At 42.3% G+C, this 19,430-nt stretch overlaps 1 protein-coding gene across 1 annotated transcript in view; it reads right to left on the bottom strand.

Annotated features, from left to right (window-relative positions):
* The window catches only part of BICDL2 (BICD family like cargo adaptor 2), a 166,911-nt gene that overhangs the window by 50,831 nt on the left and 96,650 nt on the right, over positions 1 to 19,430 (bottom strand). The window contains exon 4 of the mRNA XM_033947146.1: positions 16,927 to 17,043. Within this exon, the coding sequence (XP_033803037.1) occupies positions 16,927 to 17,043 (117 nt within the window). The remainder of the gene's footprint in view (positions 1 to 16,926; positions 17,044 to 19,430) is intronic.

Below are 19,430 nucleotides of genomic sequence, written 5' to 3'. Positions count from 1 at the left end.
GTAGAATGATGCTATAGAGGTTGTATATCAACGGTGCCAAAGGTCGATGTCATGATGTACTCAGACTGGACCAGCACCGGAAGGATCAGAGTCGACACTGGTGCCCGTGGATGGTGTCAAGCCAAAACAGCACCGGAATTCGACACTGGGTAAAGCTGTGGCGGCAATAATATTTAAAAAGCTTGCCGAGCTTCACCTGGAAAAAGGGAAGAACAGTGCCGGTGCTCGGTGTCGAGATATACTCAGACTGAAACGACACCATAATAGGCAGAGGCGACACAGGGTGAATCTGTGTTGGCACCAACAGCCCTAAAGGCAACAACGGTGCAGGTGGTCAATGTCGATATAGTCAGACCGGATCGGCCCCAGGAGGGTTTGAAGTTGACTCCGGGAGAAGAGGTGTCGACACACACTGAACCAATGCTCCAGAGTAGCACTGGTATGGTAGGCGGAAATTTTTCACCCGTACCGAAGGTACAGCCACATCGTCCTCGATGACGAGGCCAGTGAGTCAAACCTGAAGACTAGAAAAACGAAACTAATTTCTGTTGTTTTTTTTAAGACAAGAAAACAACACTAAAGGAAAAAAGGTCTGACTAAAAAGTTAGAAAGGTGCAAGAGCGGGAAGGCAGGAAAAATTTAACGATTGTTGAAATGCCACTTCTTAGCTCCGCAGAAATGAAAAAACTTAGGGACCGCAAGCCTACGTCGGGCAGGAAGGCACTCACGCATGCGTACTGCAGGCTATCGCAAACTTTCTAAAGTCTTAAAGTGGCGATGCACTTTTAAAGTGTCTTTACCAGGGCTCCGTCGGTGACGTCACTCATGTGTGAGAATAATGCTGCCTGCTTGCCTAGGATAAATATTTGTACTTTAATTTGTGTTCCTTTGATTACAGTTCAGTGTAGTAAAATAAGGACAAATTGAAAAGAAAGAGACAGCATGATTAGAGATGTGGAAAAGCTGAATCTGAAGCCATCTTATCCACTTATGTAATAACAGGCTAACATTTTTTTTACTACTAAACATGGTAAAGATATAAGAGAATCTGCCTTGGGACCATGGAAATCTACTATTGATTTTGCTGTGAAAGGAGCCAATTTTATGGGAAATAGGATTTGCAGATTCCAGATTTATGAATTTTGTGTGATTTTTTTTTTAGGAGCCTGATATAATTAACACATGCACATGTTTTGCCCCATATTTTTGACTTTTACTGGGGCTTCAAATATTTTAATCTCCTGCTAATTCTATTTAATGATTTGAAAGTCTAGTGAAATTAGCAGACCTCTAGCAAAAGTTGAGAAATCTCTAGCTAAGGACCAAAAAACTCCTGGAGTATGTGGGCATGCAGCTGGCAAACCTCAGGTTGCTATGACAGCAAATCTAGACCTTACACATTCCAGACATTGCTGAAAATTAAAGAATGAAAGTTGAGTGACTGATAGTAGGAGCTGGTACCAGCAGGAGCCAGATGCCAATGGATTATAAACAACTGGCGTTCCTTAATATGTTTCAGTGATTGATTCACACACACAAGAGTTTGTGGACCTCCTCAGGCTCCCAAGTTTCAGAGAAAGACTCTCCTGTCACAGAGTGTGAAGGCCAGGGACCAAATTTGATCAAAACTGCCACAAACAGCTGACTTTCAAGTAAAAAGTCAAGTTGGGTAGCCCCTCTGTGTCCCTTACCCTTCCTAATAGGAGAGAAATGCTTTTATACCTATATCTTCCTTCTGTGCTGTCCAACTTCAGTCTGGTGATTTGAACAACCAGTGCCATGGGACACCACACAATTCAAACTATCAGACTGAAGCCAGCTGGTTGAAAAGGAAGACAGAAGTAAGTGCCTTCTGGCTACGAAAGCCCAGGGGGGAGAGGAACTGGAGGGAAGACCAGGGAGAGATCTGAGGAAGTGTGGAGGGGGAGACAAATTGGGAGAAAGAGATCATGCAAGCCAAATAGATTAGGAAGAGATCCCCTGATGTTGATTTTATCGGAAAAGAGAGAAATACAGCAAATGAAAGACGGTGAATAGTTTTAATTTATTTGATATACTGCCTAAAAATACAATTAACTAGGCAGTTTACAATAAAAATGAAAAAGAAGGTAATCCAGGCATGTCTTCTTCAGGAGTGTCGCTGAGTTTTGGGGATAGTGATTGACTATAAGCTCAGCTTTACTGATCAAATATTATCTATAATTAATGTGAGTCCACCCCCCAGGGATTCAATTTCTGCCTTACTTTACCTGGAGTTGTCACAGTGGTTATTACTTCAGGCAGACATTGGATCTCAACGGGAATAGAAACACAAGAATAAAACACTATCCTCATCCTAATACAGTATCTCCAAAGATAGCAGGAGGAAATCGTTTTTAACTATAATTCAGAGGCAGGTGTTACAATTTGTTAAAGTATTTTGTATAAAAGTTCAGATCAACTGGATTTAAGCAGAAATTGTAACTTTTATTGTTGCAGAAGTTTTAAAGCGCAGTACAATGACAATTAACACTCTTACATTTTTCAACAGTAGCAGGTGTAAAGTAGAAATTATCAGATAAGTTATCTTTACAGAGACCATATTCACTTCACTTAAAATTAAAACATCTCAAATATGTACACCCTGAAATTGATACGTGTCTAATTTTTGTATTTTACAGACCCTTCAGGAACTATTCAGGATTGCAGCAGGATCAAGTAACTGTGCTGTAGTTCTGTTCTTAATTTATTCTTTTCTACTGCTTGCTCTGTTCTCCTTTTTGTATTTTTATCTCTGATGGCATTTAACTTGGTTTTCAGGCTCTCTTGTACTCTTTTCTCTCTACCTTTCTTTCATTGGGTACCACCACACTCTTCTTATCCACTTCTCAGAGGAATTCACGTTGTACCCACAAACCTATATTTACATACAGTAACAAGAAAAAAACTATTCCCTAACTAGAATGTGTAAAAAGTTTGGAAAATTTTGAAAGTTAACTTTCATTTATTAACTAGCTATCTCCAAATAAATGTTAATTAAATTCCCTAAGCCAGCCCTCTCACAAAAATCAATAGAAAGATACACATTCACTAACACAGCACACTTACCTTACTGGTCAGTGAGGTAAATGCTCTGACGCTCATAGAAGCATCAGAGCATTTACGAGTATCATAGCTTAATAAAAGGAGGCCCAAACCTTTTCAGAAGTTTAATTTTTTAAAAAAGACGAACTGCAGAAATAAATTACGGCCCCTTTTATGAAGCTGCGCTAGAGATTTTTAGCACAAGCTGGTACGGTAAATGCTCCGGCGCTCACAGAATTCCTATGAACATCGGAGCACTTATCTAGCCAGCCAGCGCTAAAAGCCTCTAGTGCAGCTTGATAAAAGGGGGGGGGGTGTTAATTAGCTAATTTACACCTCCCTTTTTTTACAAAACCGTTGCACAGTTTTTAGTGCCAGCCATGGTGGTAACATCTCCAATACTCATAGAATTTCACCTCTGATAAAATCTACTACTGAGCCAGTAATCCAAACAGCCCCATTCTCAACCTCTGAGTGCCAACACAAGCTCAATCAGCAACTGAATATATTAAACTTAACAGTAGGAGAAACACACAGATAATTCTGCTCAGATACAACAAGATAATTACATGAGCAACATTTATATTCTCACGAACATCTTGCAGTCAAATTTTGAACCAAACGACACTATAAGCTCAGAACTATAACTGACTTGTATTCACTCCACAAATATGAGCTAATCTCACCAAATATACCAAAATGACTTCTTTTTAAACTCAAGATGGCAGACACAAACTTACACGTCTCTTTACAGTTATAAAATCCAACACACCCAACTACCTGAAAATGGCTGTTGATAACCTTGACGTACCACGGCTGCTGGCTTGTGAGTCCCACGAGAGTGTCACCAGCGCAAGCCAGCATCAAGCTTTGCCAAAATGCATTTTAAACTTCAGATAAAAATACTCTGACATTATTTTTTATTTCTTCTGTTCCCATACCTCCAAAATCTGCTGTTAATTTTCCTGTTTTCTCCACTGGCTCCAGCACTTGACCTCTGCACAGCTCTGCTCAGAAGCCAGCATTCCCAACTGCCTTGCACTCCAGGCGCGTGCACCTTTCTCAATGTACACCCCCCACATTTAAGACTTCCAAGCACTGTTAAATTCTTTGAGGGAGGGTTTTCCCTGAGTCTCTCCTTTCCTGCAGCAGCTGTTGCTCCCCTACTTCCACTCTCCTTCTCCTGGCTTCACTCAGCACAATCCAACACCACACCGCCCAGGTTGCAGCCTTCCTGGCACCTTCACCACACATGTGCAGGAAACAGGCAGATTCAAATAGTACAAAACGCAGCAATTTACTGGGTAAATTGAAGCAGATGAGTGCCACTGTGCTACTAAAAGAGTTATGCTGGCTCCTGATCGAAAGCAGGGTTATATTCAAAATCATATTGCTGACACACAAAATCATTCATCTTTCAGAACTGCAATATCTAGCAACCAGACTACATAAGCATACACCAACACGCGCCCTGTGATCGAGCCAGGAATACCTACTGGAAATACTTTCCTACAGAGACATCAAATACAAAAGCGTCAGGAAAATAATGTTCTCAGTGATGGCTCCAATGTGGCAGAACTCCCTTCCGGAGGAATTAAAAATAGAAAAGGACATCAAAAAGTTCAAAAAAGGAATAAAGACCATCTTTTTCACAGACCACTTTAACAATCCCTCCTGCCGCATACCCCAAAACAATCCCTGGTAGGAGGGATGCCTACTCCCTCCTGCCAGTACCCCCACCCCCGTCATCCCCAGCAGGAGGGATGCTCACTCCCTCCTGCTGGCACCCCCTAACACATGAACCCCTGAACCCCCACCCCTCCCAAATCACACCCAAGGCTGGCTGAAGGGATGCTTACTCCGAAGGGATGCTTACTCCCTCTGGTTGGCAGGCCGCCTCTTCAGAATGAAGGGCCTTCCCCTTAGGCCCTGATTGGCCTAGGCACCTAACGTCCCTCCCATAGAGGGGCTTTAGGCACATGGGCTAACCAGAGTCTTAGGCCTCCTTCTCGGTGCATTCTGGGATGCACTGGGTGGCCTAAGGGATTTGACCAATTGAAGTCTTAGGCCACTCCCAGTACATTCCAGAATGCACTGGGAAGGAGGCTTAAGACTCCGGTTGGCCCAGGTGCTTAAAGCCACTCCTATGGGAAGGGCCTTAGGCCCCTCCCCGGTGCATCCCAGGATGCACTGGGAAGACCAGCCTTTCTACAGTGGAAGGCCTGCCAGCCAGAGGGGGTAGGCATCCTTCTGGCCGGCCTTGCTGTTAAAGGTGTGTATAGGGGGGTCCGGGTTGACTTTGGGGAGTGAGGGTTTGGGGGAGATCATGTGTTTTGGGGTTTGTAGCAGGAGGGATTGGGCATCCCTCCTGTTGGGGGTTGTTTTGGGGGTTCCAGCAGGAGGGAGTGGACATCCCTCCTGCTGCAGACAGTGTGTGTGGGGGGTTTAGAGGTGGTGGTGGGAGGGAGTGGGCATCTCTCCTGCTGGACTTTTGGTGGGGTTAATGGGTTCCCTGCCACTGCCGCTCATCAGACTGTGGCAGGGAGATTCCCTTGCTGCTATCAGCTCAGTGGCAATGTGATTCTCTAAACCAGTGTTCTTCAACCTTTTTACACCTATGGACTGGTGGAAATAAAAGAATTATTTCATGGACCAGCAAACTACTAAGATTGAAATAAAAAAACTCCATCTCCGCCCGGTCCCTGCAAGCTCGGTCTCCGCAAACCATCTGATCCCATCCGCACAAGCCTCAAATAGTTATGATTTTATATTGAATGAATGTATTTTATTAAAGTATAAAAAGAAACATTATTTTGTATAATTGTCAGTTTATAAATACAAATAATACAGGGCAAGGATCAACAAAACTCCTGTCTCCCTTCCCCTTCACATATATCCCCTCTACTATCAAGAAAATTGAATAAGCCAAATAATTACAGAAATATCATGCTAATAAATACCGCAGTCACACATGACAGGAACAGTGTTAGGGGAGTGCAACTAGGGCAACTGTCCTCTGGTCAGAGAGAGCCCTAAGCCAGGTGGAAGCTAAAAAAGCACTGCCTGGGCTTTGCAGTCCCCAGTTATGTCTAACACAAGAACTAGCAGGATACATATTTCAAATCTGATATATTCTAATCACAAAATAGAAATAAAATTATTTTTTCTTACCTTTTGTTGTCTCTGGTTCTGCTTTCATCGTCTTTTCACTCTCTTCCTTCCAGCATCTGCCCTCTGTCTCTTCAATCCAGCATCTGCCCCTTCCATCCACTGTCTGCTCTCTCCCCCTTCCATATGGTATCTGCCTTCTTTCTATGCCCCTCTCCCCTTTCTATCCAGCCTGCGCCTCCTCATTCCATTTTACATGATTCATTCCAGCTTCACTGCTCTCTTCATTTTTATCTCTCCTACACCAGATCTAGCATCTTAGTCCCTCTATCCTTATTTCTCTGCTGACCCCCCTTCCCAGCATCAATCTCTCTTTACTTTCTCATTCCTCTGTCTCTCCCCTTTCCCTCATCTGATCTTTCCATTCCATCCTGATCCCTTCCCCTCCTCTAATCTCCCTGCCAGCTGTTTCCTTCCTATTTTCCTCCTCCCCTGTCCAGCAGTACCCCTTCTCCCTTTCTTCCTCCCCTTATCCAATAGTAACTCTTTTCCCTTCCCTTTCCCTCCTCCCCTGTCCAGCAGTACCCCCTTCTCCCTTCCCTCCTCCCCCTTATACAATAGTAACTCTCTTCCCTTCCCTTTCCCTCCTCCCCTGTCCAGGAGTACCCCTTCTCCCTTCCCTCCTTCCCTCTCCAGCAAATATTTCTTCTCTATAGCCTAGCGGCAGCTCTGTGTACTTTTAACTTCGCTACACAGTTGCCGCTAGCAGTAGTTTAGATGCGGTTTCATCAGGCAGCTTCGATGATGCGTGGTGGACTGACCTAGCAAAGGCCCCAAGGCTGCCTCTTATAACCACGGCTAAACTACTGTTAGCGGCAGCTGTGTAGCAAAGTTAAAAGCACACAGAGCTGCTGCTACTGGTCCGGGGGTGCGGAGACAAGATAAAAGCAGGAGGAATATGCAGCAGAACACATACGCGGCAGAAGTCCCATACGCGACAGCAACAGGAAGTTGCAAGTCAGCTGATGCTGGCAACGGAGCCTCTCTTCCTGCCCAGTATGCAGTTTGTGGAGGGGACCCGAATCCTTCATGGACTAGCAGGAAATTTTTGCAGACTGGCACCGGTCCACAGACCAGCGGTTTAAGAACACTGCTCTAAACGGCACCTGTAACATGGACACTGGTTAGAGAATTGGGGTAGCTAGGCAGGGTTAGACGTCTGTCCATTAGGATAGATATGATTCTGTATAGGACACCCGTGTGAGATTCTCAAAAGCCATTTAGGTGGTTGCTGAGACTGGGCGTCCTAAACAGAATCAGGCCCCTAGTGCACACAGCTGGTAAATTAACGCAGAATGCTTTAGGCCATTTTTGATACGTTAGGTGAATGTCAGGTATGGCTGCTCTGAAACAGATTATAGCAGAAGTGAATTTAAGGGCACATAATAATTTTTGGAAATTAAATTGTGCTAAGACCAAAGTAATATGGTTTTGAAATTATGAACTGCTAGTGGTAAAGGAATTAATGATGTTGTCAGGAAAAGTCTTAAAAATTAAAGATAGATCTAGGATACTTGGAGTAATTTTGGATTCCAATCTTACTTTTGAATATTAAATCCAAGATTGTTACGACAAGTCCTGTTTAATTTGAGACAACTGCGTTGTATTTGTTCTTTCTTAAGTCCACAAAATTTTTGTTCAATTGTAGTTACTATAGAATACTGCTGCAGGATTTAATTTTTTGTAAAGGGAAATTTGAAGGGAGTTCTCCATTGTTGACCCAACTGCAATGGTTAACAGTGAGATCAAGAATAAAATTTAAGGAAGCCTGTTTAACATCTAAATCTATCTACAGGCCTATTTCCGAAAGATCAGTTTAAAATTTCCAGCCCAATTTGTAACCGCACATGGAGGGGCATAATAAAAAAAAGGTCTAAGTCCCCTTTTGGCCTAAGACCCTAGGCGCCCAAAGTAGGCAGCAGGGAAATGTCCATTCTTTAAAAAAAATAAAAAATGTGGGGTTTTTTCAAGAATGGCCTACTGTACGTTCAGGAGTTTAATCGCCCAGACCCTCCTGCCGCAATCATGGGGGGGGGATCATGGGTGTTGGCAGGAGAGATTGGACATCTCTGCTGCCGTGATCATTTGGGGGGTGAGGTCACGGTGGGTTTGGGCAGGAGGGACTGGGCATTCCAACTGCCGCGATCTTTACAGGGGTGGGGGAACAGGTTGCCTGGGCTGCTGAACTGATCGTGGCAGCAGCGATCAGCTCAGCGGCCTGATTTGGAACTTATATTTATTTTGACTTGGTCTAAGTCATAACATATAAGTTCCGTCCAGGTAACCTGTCAAACTTTTCGATTATGGCTGCCAGATGACTAAGTTTAGGTTGGCCCATATCCCACCCACTCCTCCCAAAATGCCCCTTTTTGCTCAGGGCGCACAGAGGCAGGGAAAAGGCCAAAGGTGGTTTTAGATACATATAAAACCCTGTTCGATTATCGGCACTTGGACAACCTGTCTTTTTGATCATCCAAGTGCTGATTTAGATGGATTTTTAGACTTTAAAAAAAAATTATTATGTACCTCATAGTATTTATTTTCCCTCTTTTAGAAATATATGTCAGAAATTGCACCTGGGATTTATGTTTGCTTATCTAAGAGCTTCTATATGGAATCAGCTCCTTTTGTGTCTTAGAAGGACAAATGATTATGCTCTCAAAACATATTTGTTTATTTTGCTCTTTAATGTGCTGTCTAAATTTATGTAGTTTGTTATTCTTCTCTTATGTTGAAGCTACCTTAACTGTAATCCACATTGAACCTTTTTGGATAGAAGTGGAATATAAGACCCAACTAGAATAAAACAGTTGTTCTCAACCCTGTACTGGAGGACCCCCAGCTAATTGAGTTTTCAGGATTTCCCTCATGAATGCACATGAGACATTTGCATGTCTGTCTCCTCCATTATATGCAAATCTCTCTCATGCATATTCATTAGGGGTATTCTGAAAACCTAACAGGCTGGGGATCCTCCAGGACAGGGTTAAAATCTACTGGAATAGAATATCTCAGACAACTGGAGCAAAAGTAGATATTCAGACTTAATACAGTCCAGCCCAATGATCTAAATATTGCTATAGATTGGAAGATTTTGTTTTAATAGTATTGTTATTAGGTTCCTTGTTTGAATCTTAGCAGGGGCTGCTGATATCATTCAAGTAAGTCTTTAAATAAAAGCCATTTTGGAAGCAGCCTGGGGTGAAGACACAGCAAAGAATTCCCTGAAACAGCTGCTACTACTACTAATCATTTTTATAGTGCTACTAGACATACAAAGCACTGTACATCAAAACATGGAAGAAACAGTTCCTGCTCAAAAGAGCTTACAATCTATGTAAAACAGACAAGAAGGTACAATCTATGTAAAACTGGACAAGAAGGAGCATCAATACACGGTGCTCAGGTGGGGGAATTACAGAGGTAATGATAAGACAGATATTGTTGCTTAGAAAGTGGGTTAGAGTTTGGAACTGAAAGCATCTTCAAAGAAATGGGCTTTGAGTCTGGATTTGAATATTGCCAGAAATGGAGCTTGATGTATCGATCAGGCAGTTTGTTCCAGACATATGGTGCAGCAAGGTAGAAAAGGCAGAGTCTGGAGTTGGCTGTAGAGGAGAAGGGTACAGATAAGAGAGACTATCTAATGAGTGGAGTGCTGAACTGAATTGCTTGATTCGCCCTCCTCCTCTCCTGGGCTGGATTAAAGGGTAGGCCCAGTAGGCATGTGCCTAGGGCTTAAAATTGTCAGGAGGCCCCAGAGCTGGCGTTAGGGGGGGGAGCAAGCAGGCAGCTGCCCTGGGCCCCACAGATCCATGGGACCCTGAGGTCCGAACTTGTCTTTATCTCCCTCGCTTCCCCTCACCTTCCCAATCTTTATTAAATAGCTAAATTTTCCTTTTCAGAGGGGCCTCGATACGGCAGCTGTTCTCACAAACTGTCGGTGGCTACCCTAAAACTTTCTCTCTGTGGCGATTTGCCCTGTCAGAAATAGGAAGTTGTGGCAGAGGGAAAACTTCGGGCAGCCATTGGCAGTTTGTGAGAATGGCTGCATTTCAGGGTCCCTCTGAAAAGGAACATTTTGGCTACCGGGTGGGGGAGAAGCGGTCTGCTCCGGATGCTCCAAGGCTTGGCGTCGCTGCTGTTGCCAGCTTCGGGCCTTCCTCTCTGCCAGGTCCTGCCTACTTCCTGTTTCTGCAAAGGCAGGACCCGAAAGAGAAGAAGGCCCGAAGCTGGCAACAGCAGCGAATTGTGAATGCTGCTGCTGTCCGAAGAAGTTCATGACGCCATGCCTTGGAGAACCCGCTTAGGGGCTGCACTGCCGACCGGAGACAGGGTGACAGAAGGAGGAAAGGGAGCAGAGGGGGAGAGAATTGCTGCACCCAACTGGAGGGAGAGAGAGAGGGAGAAGGAAGATGAGGAAGGGAGGGAGAGAAAGGAAGGAACCAAAGGAAATGCCAGGGCATGGAGGGAAGGGAGGGAGGAAGAGATGCCAGGACATGGAGGGAAGGTAGGGAGGAAGAGATGCTAGGGCATGAAGGGAAGGAGGAAGGTATGTCAGACCAAGGGAAAAGGAAGGGGGAAAGGAAGGAGGAAATGTCAGAGCATGGAGGGGGAGGGAGAGATGTAAGAAAAGGAAAGGAGAGAGATATTAGGGAAGGGAAGAAAACAGAGATGCCAGACTGTGTGGTGGGAAGGAAATAAAGGAGAAGAGAGAGATGCCAGAGCATAGAGGAGGAGGTGGTGACAGAGAGAGAGAAAAATGGAGAGGTGGCAGAGCTGAAATGAATCATATACAAAGGAAAGAAGGGGCACAGGATAGACAGTTTATGGAAGGAGCATAGAAAGAGGGAAGATGCCATATGCAACCAGGAGAGTGCGGACAGTGGATGGAAGGGGCAGAGAGAGAGGGCAGACAGTGGATGGAAGTAGCAGATAGAGAGAGTGCAAAGGCTGGATGAAAGGGCCAGATGATGCATGGAAGAGAGAGAGAGGACAGATGCTGGCTAGAAAGAAGAGAGTGAAGGCAAGATGATTAAACCAGAAATGACAAAAGGTAGAAAATAGATTTTTTTTTTTATTGCTTTAGAATAAAATAGTATTGTAGTTGTATTGATAAAACTTTTATAAACAGAAAATAAAGTAATCTTTTTTTTGGACTAATTTTAATACATTTTTTAATAACATTTACAGACCAAAACTCCCTTCCTCAGGTCAGGACAGTATAATATAACAGCAGTATACTATACTGACCTGACGAAGGAGGCTATGGCCTCTGAAAGTTAATTGAAAAATGGATTAGTCCAATAAAATGGTATATTCTTATTTTCAATTTTTGTTTTATTTCTATTTGTTAATTTGTAAAGTGGTGATTGTTTGTCAGTTTCTTCAAATTTACATCTGCTATATTTATATTTTGCTGAGAATTATGGGGCTATGTGTCACTGTTTCTATGGTGTTTCTATGGTGTTTCACTGTATGCAGTTTGGCTTCTTGGCAGTTCAGTTTAACCTTTAGCTACATATTTCTATTTTTAGTTTGTGATTACTTATTCCATACTGGGTGAGGATGTTTTTGTGTTCTGTGTGTATGAAAGACATGGTTTTCTATTAGCGTTGACTAGCCTTGTTTGGCGAAATGCATTGGGCATGGTTCTTGGGAGCACCTTGAATAAACCTGATTTGAATCTCCTTATTGTCTACTGTTGGGCCGCCGCGTGAGCGGACTGCTGGGCATGATGGACCTCAGGTCTGACCCAGCAGAGGCATTGCTTATGTTCTTATGTTCTTATAATTCTCCCTCAGGGTGCCCCTGTCGGGCACAGAACAGCATGAGGCCTCTCTGAACAATAAGGGTGCTTTGTAATGTTTAAGTCTTCCATATTGGCTTATATATTTATGTGAAGCAGGGTCAATTCTATTTTACATTAAAAAAAAAAAAAATAAATAAAATTTAAGAGTTCCGTCATTTAAGATGGAGTAGAGTTGGGGGGTTTTCAGACCAATGATTAAGTAAATCCAACCCTAAAATTTCAGTATTGAGGTTGTGATGTTTGAATGAGATGGGTCTTCTCATCTTCCTGCTTTTTTGATAGCTATTGAAAATGGTCTATTCTGTGCTTATGGTTAGATGAGTTATTGTGACTTTCAGGACTTATTGGTTTTTTTCGACTACAGTCGCTATTTACCACTTCCCAGAAACTGCTGTCCCAGGTGACTGTCTAGTCTGCCTAATAGTTAGACTAGCCCTGCCTGTATCACTAAAACACCAATGATTTAGCATTTCTCAAAGCTATCTTTAGTGTAAACTAGATGAAATTCATCATCTTCATGGTATGTAGATGACTTGTCCAGTCAAAAGCTAGTTTGATCAGGGATGACTTTTTTAAAATCATGGTTGGTAGCCAATTCAGGCAGTACCAGTGGAATGGTGTTAGTAGCCCTAGGGAAACCTTCAGCCTTGTGCTCCTATTAAATTTTAAGTTCCATGCCCCCCTCTCATTAATCATGATCACCCCAACATTCAAGTTTCAAGTTTTATTAGGATTTTATATACCGCCTATCAAGGTTATCTAAGCGGTTTTTACAATCAGGTACTCAAGCATTTTCCCTCTCTCTGTCCCGGTGGGCTCACAATCTATCTAACGTATCTGGGGTAAATAGGCAGTTTGTAAACTGCCCAGCCTCCCTGCTGTTGATGCTTTGAGTTTGGTTGTTAGGACCTATTGGTTTCCTTTGACCATAGCTGTTTTTTGGCTCCTCCGCCAGATGCTGCTGCCCTAGGTGAATGCCAATGGTCTTGTGTAATTGGTGTACCAGCTGTGAATTCAGGATGAGCCTTTTATAATTTATACAGCATAGAGGACAAAGCAAGACAAGTAACAAAAAGATCTGGGGAGTCAATTTGCAAACTGTCCACATATGCATGCTGTAGGCTTTCCACCTATTTTGAAAGCAAAAATGTTCATGTATTTCCTTTAAACTTGCCAAGGAAACTTTATATGCACTGTCACTTCCACCTGCTTTTTATGCACATAGGTTCCTGTTATGCTTCCAGGAACTCCTTCTCTCAACATGGCTAAAAGTACAACATGCTGACTTCTAGCTGCAATGAAAGAAGGCAGTTTTCAGACAGCTGGCTTAGGACCTCTCAAGATCCAGGGTGTTCTTAGGCAGTTAATAGCCTAATGTGTATCTCTAGATCTTGGGAACATAATCTGTTCTTGCACAGGAACTAAACAGTTTAGAAGTTAGTCCCTTTTGCATGTCCAAATTTATTTCTTGGGTTAGTGGGGATTTTATCAGGACCTGTAGCCTTTGGTCTTCATTATTCATGATCTTCTTTTATTATAATTTCCGTTTGTGCTCTTGTTTATTTGGTACTTTGTCATTGTAATTAGTTGGTATAACACCTGGTTAGCTGAGACACTGTAGTGCTGTCCTAGTTTTCATGATTCATTACTCAGTTTTTTAGTCATGGATCATTTTTTGTTATGGGTCATTTCTGGGTTGTTGTTTTTTTTAAGATAAGTTCCTGCCAAACCTTGTGTACTTCTTCTAGCAAATCCAGTGATAAGCTCTTTTCTTGCAGTGATATTTGCTGTCAAAAGAATAAATTTTGTACATTCAGGTATATTTGACTTAAATGGTGGCCAAGTAGGGCACAATTCCTAATATGTTGTTTGCTCTGCAGACTCATTGGAGTGTCTTTTGGCAGTGTTTTATTTACAATATCAAAATCAGTTCACAATTTTCCAATTTAGATTTCATTTCTATCACTGCTTTGTCATGCTGATGTGAATTTTTAATGGAATTCTTCAAGTTGAAATGATAGAGGAATGGCATCATCTTTGGTAATTCAACTGGATAAACTTGGTTCACAATGAGACAGTATCAGGAAGTATTTTGATATTTATGAAGTTGCTAATAAGATGAGGTCAGGTTATATCCTTGTTTACAGAGTCCACAGAGGAAGGACTCTAAAGTGATGAATCAATCTAAGCTGGTTTGCTCTAAAGCTCAATCTCTATTTCCAATCAAAGTTGTTTGGGGATGGGACTTGATATACCACTTTTTCCTATGTGGTTACAATCAAAGTGTTTTGCATATTTTAGACAGGTACTTATTTTGTACCTGGGCCAATGAAGTGACACATGCAGCTGCAAAGGGAATTGAACCTCAGAGTGCTGAGGCAGCTGCTCTAATCTAAGTTTTGTAAAAATATGTTTCTGAGAATTCTCAAAATTTGTATTGGGTGGTTTTGAGGCCAATATTCAAGAGTGTATGCTTCTAACTTTGAGAGTTAATAATAATAATAATAATAATAATAACTTTATTCTTCTATACCGCCAAGGCTTCTGAATCAGGGATGCAGCCAAGGTGATCAAAGCCTCCGAGAGAGTATAAGCCCTCAGGTAGGTGAATCACTAAATACCTCTACACAAATGGGAAAAGGAGGCAATACTGGAAAGCAGTAAATACTAATGCTCAAAGAATGGATCTAGAGGCTTCCTCCATGTCTGTCTCAATAGTAGATTATGGACTTTTCCTCCAGTAACTTGTCTAAGCCTTTTTTGAACCCATCTAAATTACCACAATTTCTGACAACGAATTCCAGAGCTTAACTATTCTCTGAGTGAAAAAATTATTTCCTCCTATAGGTTTTAAAAGTATTTCCCTGTAACTTTATTGAGTGTCCTCTACACGTACCTAACTTAATTGCATTAATCAGCTTTAATTGGTGCAGTATTTGACCATGCTATTTAAAATCAGTTAAAAACACATTTTTTAAAAAGTAGGTTCCGAAATCATACCTACAGCATGGTGCCTAGTGGTGCTTAAGGTCAAAGTAGGCTTGGTTAAGAGCGGAGATGATCTTAGATGCCGCTAGGCACGATTCTCCCAAAAACTTAAGCACTGGAAATGTAGGCCTTAAAAATCTGACCTACATTGCCAGCATCTAAGTTTTTTCTTGGATGCCAGTAGCCGCAATTCTGTTAATGGTGACTAAGCATGATTGACATGTAGCAAGCGCCATTTTTCTAAGCGCTGGCCAATTTAGGCGCCATTTACAGAATCTGGGCCCAAGTGCTCCTGAGTTAACTCTAGGGGTATTACTGTGTACTAATGACAACATTAGTGCAAGACCTGAAAAATAAAAATCAGAAAAATATGTAAAATAGTACCATGTTGAGTTGCAGTCAGTATGTGAGAAAATCCCATGTAACATAGTAACATAGTAGATGACAGCAGATAAAGACCCGAATGGTCCATCCAGTCTGCCCAATCTGGTTCAATTTAAATTTTTTTAAATTTTTTCTTCTTAGCTATTTCTGGGCAAGAATCCAAAGCTCTACCTGGTACTGTGCTTGCGTTCCAACTGCTGAAATCTCCATTAAAACCTACTCCATCCCATCTAAACCCTCCCAGCCATTGAAGCCCTCTCCAGCCCATCCTCCCCCAAATAGCCATATACAGACACAGACCGTACAAGTCTGCCCAGTACTGGCCTTAGTTCAATATTTAATATTATTTTCTGATTCTAGATCCTCTGTGTTCATCCCACGCTTCTTTGAATTCAGTCACCGTTTTCCTCTCCACCACCTCTCTCGGGAGTGCATTCCAGACATCCACCACCCTCTCCATAAAGTAGAATTTCCTAACATTGCTCTTGAATCTACCACCCCTCAACCTCAAATTATGTCCGCTGGTTTTACCATTTTCCTTTCTCTGGAAAAGATTTTGTTCTATGTTAATACCCTTCAAGTATTTGAATGTCTGAATCATATCTCCTCTGTCCCTCCATTCTCTAGGGTATACATATTCAGGGCTTTCAGTCTCTCCTCATACGTCTTCTGTCATAAGCCTCCTATCATTTTTGTTGCCCTCCTCTGAACTTCTTCAAGTCTTCTTACGTCCTTCGCCAGATACGGTCTCCAAAACTGAACACAATACTCCAAGTGGGGCCTTACCAATGACTTGTACAGGGGCATCAACACCTTCTTCCTTCTACTGGCTACGCCTCTCTTTATACAGCCCAGCATCCTTCTGGCAGCAGCCACTGCCTTGTCACACTGTTTTTTCGCCTTTAGATCTTCGGACACTATCATCCCAAGGTCCCTCTCCTCGTCTGTGCATATCGGCTTTTCACCTCCCAGCATATATGGTTCCTTCCGATTATTAATCCCCAAATGCATTACTCTGCATTTCTTTGCATTGAATTTTAGTTGCCAGACCATTCCTCTAACTTATGTTGTGCTGCGTTAACCTTAATCTTAAAGTACTTTAGTAAAGAGCCCCTAGATGAGAGAGTCATTTTGAGAGGCCTGCTGGGTGCAAATCTCTTGCTAAATTAATCATCATTTAATCATTTTCTTTCAATATAATCAGGGTCTTTCAGAGAATAACAGAGGCCTGGGCCAGTGCAAATTAGGAGGCCCTAAAAATTATAATTTAAAAAAAAAAAAAAAAATTCAGATGCAGAAGCAGCTGAGGCAGATTTTTAGATGTAGAAATATGCAAACTTGTTTATAATTAAGGTAAAACCCAGTAGCTGAATAAATCTTGTTTTCAGTTAGAAAAAAACTTTTTTTCCCAAATGGAAGCTCCTTATCTGTGTGATGCCCAAGCCAAGTAGTTCTACTTACTTCTCCCTCTAACAGGTCCTGAATAAATTTCATGCACTCTGTGTTCTTACCTCTGCCTGGAGGCTCTGAAGGCGGGCTGTATTGTCAGTGCTGGTCAAGTTTTTAACACGATTTTCTTCCCGTAGAGTATGGAGCTCATTCATAAGTCTCTGTTCCACTTGGGAGGCCTTGTGGGGAAAGAGAAGGTGTTAGTGTCAATGACAGAAGAAGAGGTAAAAGAACAAAATGAAGAAAACAGGATTGATGAATGGAAAGCAGGCATCAGACATGAAACATGCAACAAAAAGGGAAGTAGAGGAAAAGATATGAGGAAAATAGAAAGGGAGGGAGCAGGAGAAAACAAGAGAGGGAAAAAGTATTAATTAAATGGTGATGCAAAGAGATATTGGAGTTTATTGGAAATTGTTCTTTTCTAACAAAATCTCTTCCTTTTAATACTGTTAATGGGCTTGATTCAACATCTGTGCTTTTGATTTGATATACACTTCTCCCTCTATATTCACGGGGTTTAGGGGCAGAACTGGCCCACGAATATGGAACAATTGCAAATAACTTTTAGGGCCAACTCTTACCCACCCCCGCCACCCTCCTGCCTCCCAGACCTTTCCACACCTAACCTGTTAGTCTAGCGGTGCAGTGGGGCAGGAACAATCTTCCTACGCTCCTGCCCAATGCAGAGCCATCAACAAAAATGGCTGCCTTGAGTTCCCGTGGTCTCACAAAACTACAGCAGGAACTCTTGGCAGTCATTTTTGTTGACAGCTCTGCACAGGGCAGAAGCATAGGAAGATCGCTCCTGCCCCATTTCACCGCTAGGCCATCAGGTACAGTGTGGAGATGTCTAGGAGGCGGGGGTGGGTCAGGGTATAGAAACTTGCGAATAACCGAAGTTGCGAGTTCTAAATCCGTGAATGTGGAGGGAGAAGTGTATTTATTTTATATAGCACAACAAGAGAACAAGATACTTAGATTTCAGTAATTTGCAACTGTTGCAATATGTAGAATGTTCAAAAAATTATTTAGTTTGGCTTTATACTACTACAGTGTTCCCCGGTCATTCACGATTGGCGGTTCGCGGTACCGGTCATTCGCGGTATTTTCCGACCACGAATCGCTCACAAGGAGAGGACAGCTGGAGAGGCAGGAGAGAGCAGCTGGAGCGCCGGCGAGTGCAGGAAATCACTTGCTGTATGCTCCGACCGCCTCTTCCTGCACTAAGTCAGGCCTTATCTAATCAGGAGCTGCTTTGACACGCAGCTCCTGATTGGTAAGGCCCGACTTAGTGCAGGAAGAGGCGGTCGGAGCATATAGCGAGTGATTTCCTGCACTCACCGGCGCTCTGGCTGCTCTCTCTTGCCTCTCCCGCTGCCCTCTCCAGTCTCCCCCATGAAAAACCATATTCGTAGTTTTTCAAGATTCGAGGGGGTTCCTGGAACAGAACCCCTGTGAATATCGGGGGAGTACTGTACTACTACTATTAATTATTTCTATAGTGCTACCAGATGTACGCAGCACTGTGCAAAGTCACAAAGAAGACAGTCCCTGCTTGAAAGAGCTTATAATCTAAACAGACAAGACAGATAAAAAGGATGTCATGGATACAGTTAAGGGGAATGGTTAATCTGCTGGCTAGGTTGGTGGGCAGTGGGGTTATGGATTTAAAGGCTATATCAAAAAGGTGGGTTTTCAGTCGGCTTTTAAACAAAAGGGAAGGGAAGGGGCTTGGTGGACAACTATATAAAATATTACAAATATAAAATATATTTGGGGCACACAACAGAAACAGCCAATTTAAATGCTTCTTTAATGCATTTTGTTATGCCTAGCCAGTTAGGTTTTCAGGATACCCACAATAAATATGCATGATTTGCATACAGTGGAAGTAGTGACAATTTATCTCATGAATATTCATTGTCAATATTCTGAAACTGTGATTGGTTGATTGAGAACCCCTGTGCTATACTCTTGAATTGACCTTTAAAGGATTATTCTTATACATTTTCATGGTATTCACCATGTTGAACTCCAAAGCTTGAGTATATTTATTTTTATTTACAGGTCTAATATCTATGGAGGGTTCCTTGATTTAGCTGAATAGCTCTCATTCTAGTTGACTGAAAAAGGGCGATATTCAGACAGGACTGTGAAGATGCATAGGTTGCACACGTTCTGCTTATTTGATATGCCTTTCTAGAATAACCCCACTGGTAAGTAGATACACATATTTACGGTTGCTCTGAGGCAGATATAACTATTTACATGTATCTGATGGCAATAATCAGTGTATATTCAGGCTTTTTATAAAATAAATGAATATGTGCCAATCCTGAGCCCGGGAACATCAACAAATATATTGCACAAAAGTCTTGTAGATGCCACGGGGTAAATATTCAGCCGGTAGCAATAAGCATTTTGCTGACAGCTGTAATTATTCTGAGATATTCAATGCAGGGCCATGTCCATGTTTCAGCATTGAATATCCAGTTTTTGAGAAGCTGGCTAACATAGAGCTGGTTAAATCAATATTCAGCATTTAAGTAGCTACGGATTATTA

Source organism: Geotrypetes seraphini, chromosome 5 (assembly GCF_902459505.1).
Source record: "Geotrypetes seraphini chromosome 5, aGeoSer1.1, whole genome shotgun sequence".
NCBI lineage: Eukaryota > Metazoa > Chordata > Amphibia > Gymnophiona > Dermophiidae > Geotrypetes > Geotrypetes seraphini.
This window is presented reverse-complemented; position numbering and strand designations above follow the sequence as displayed.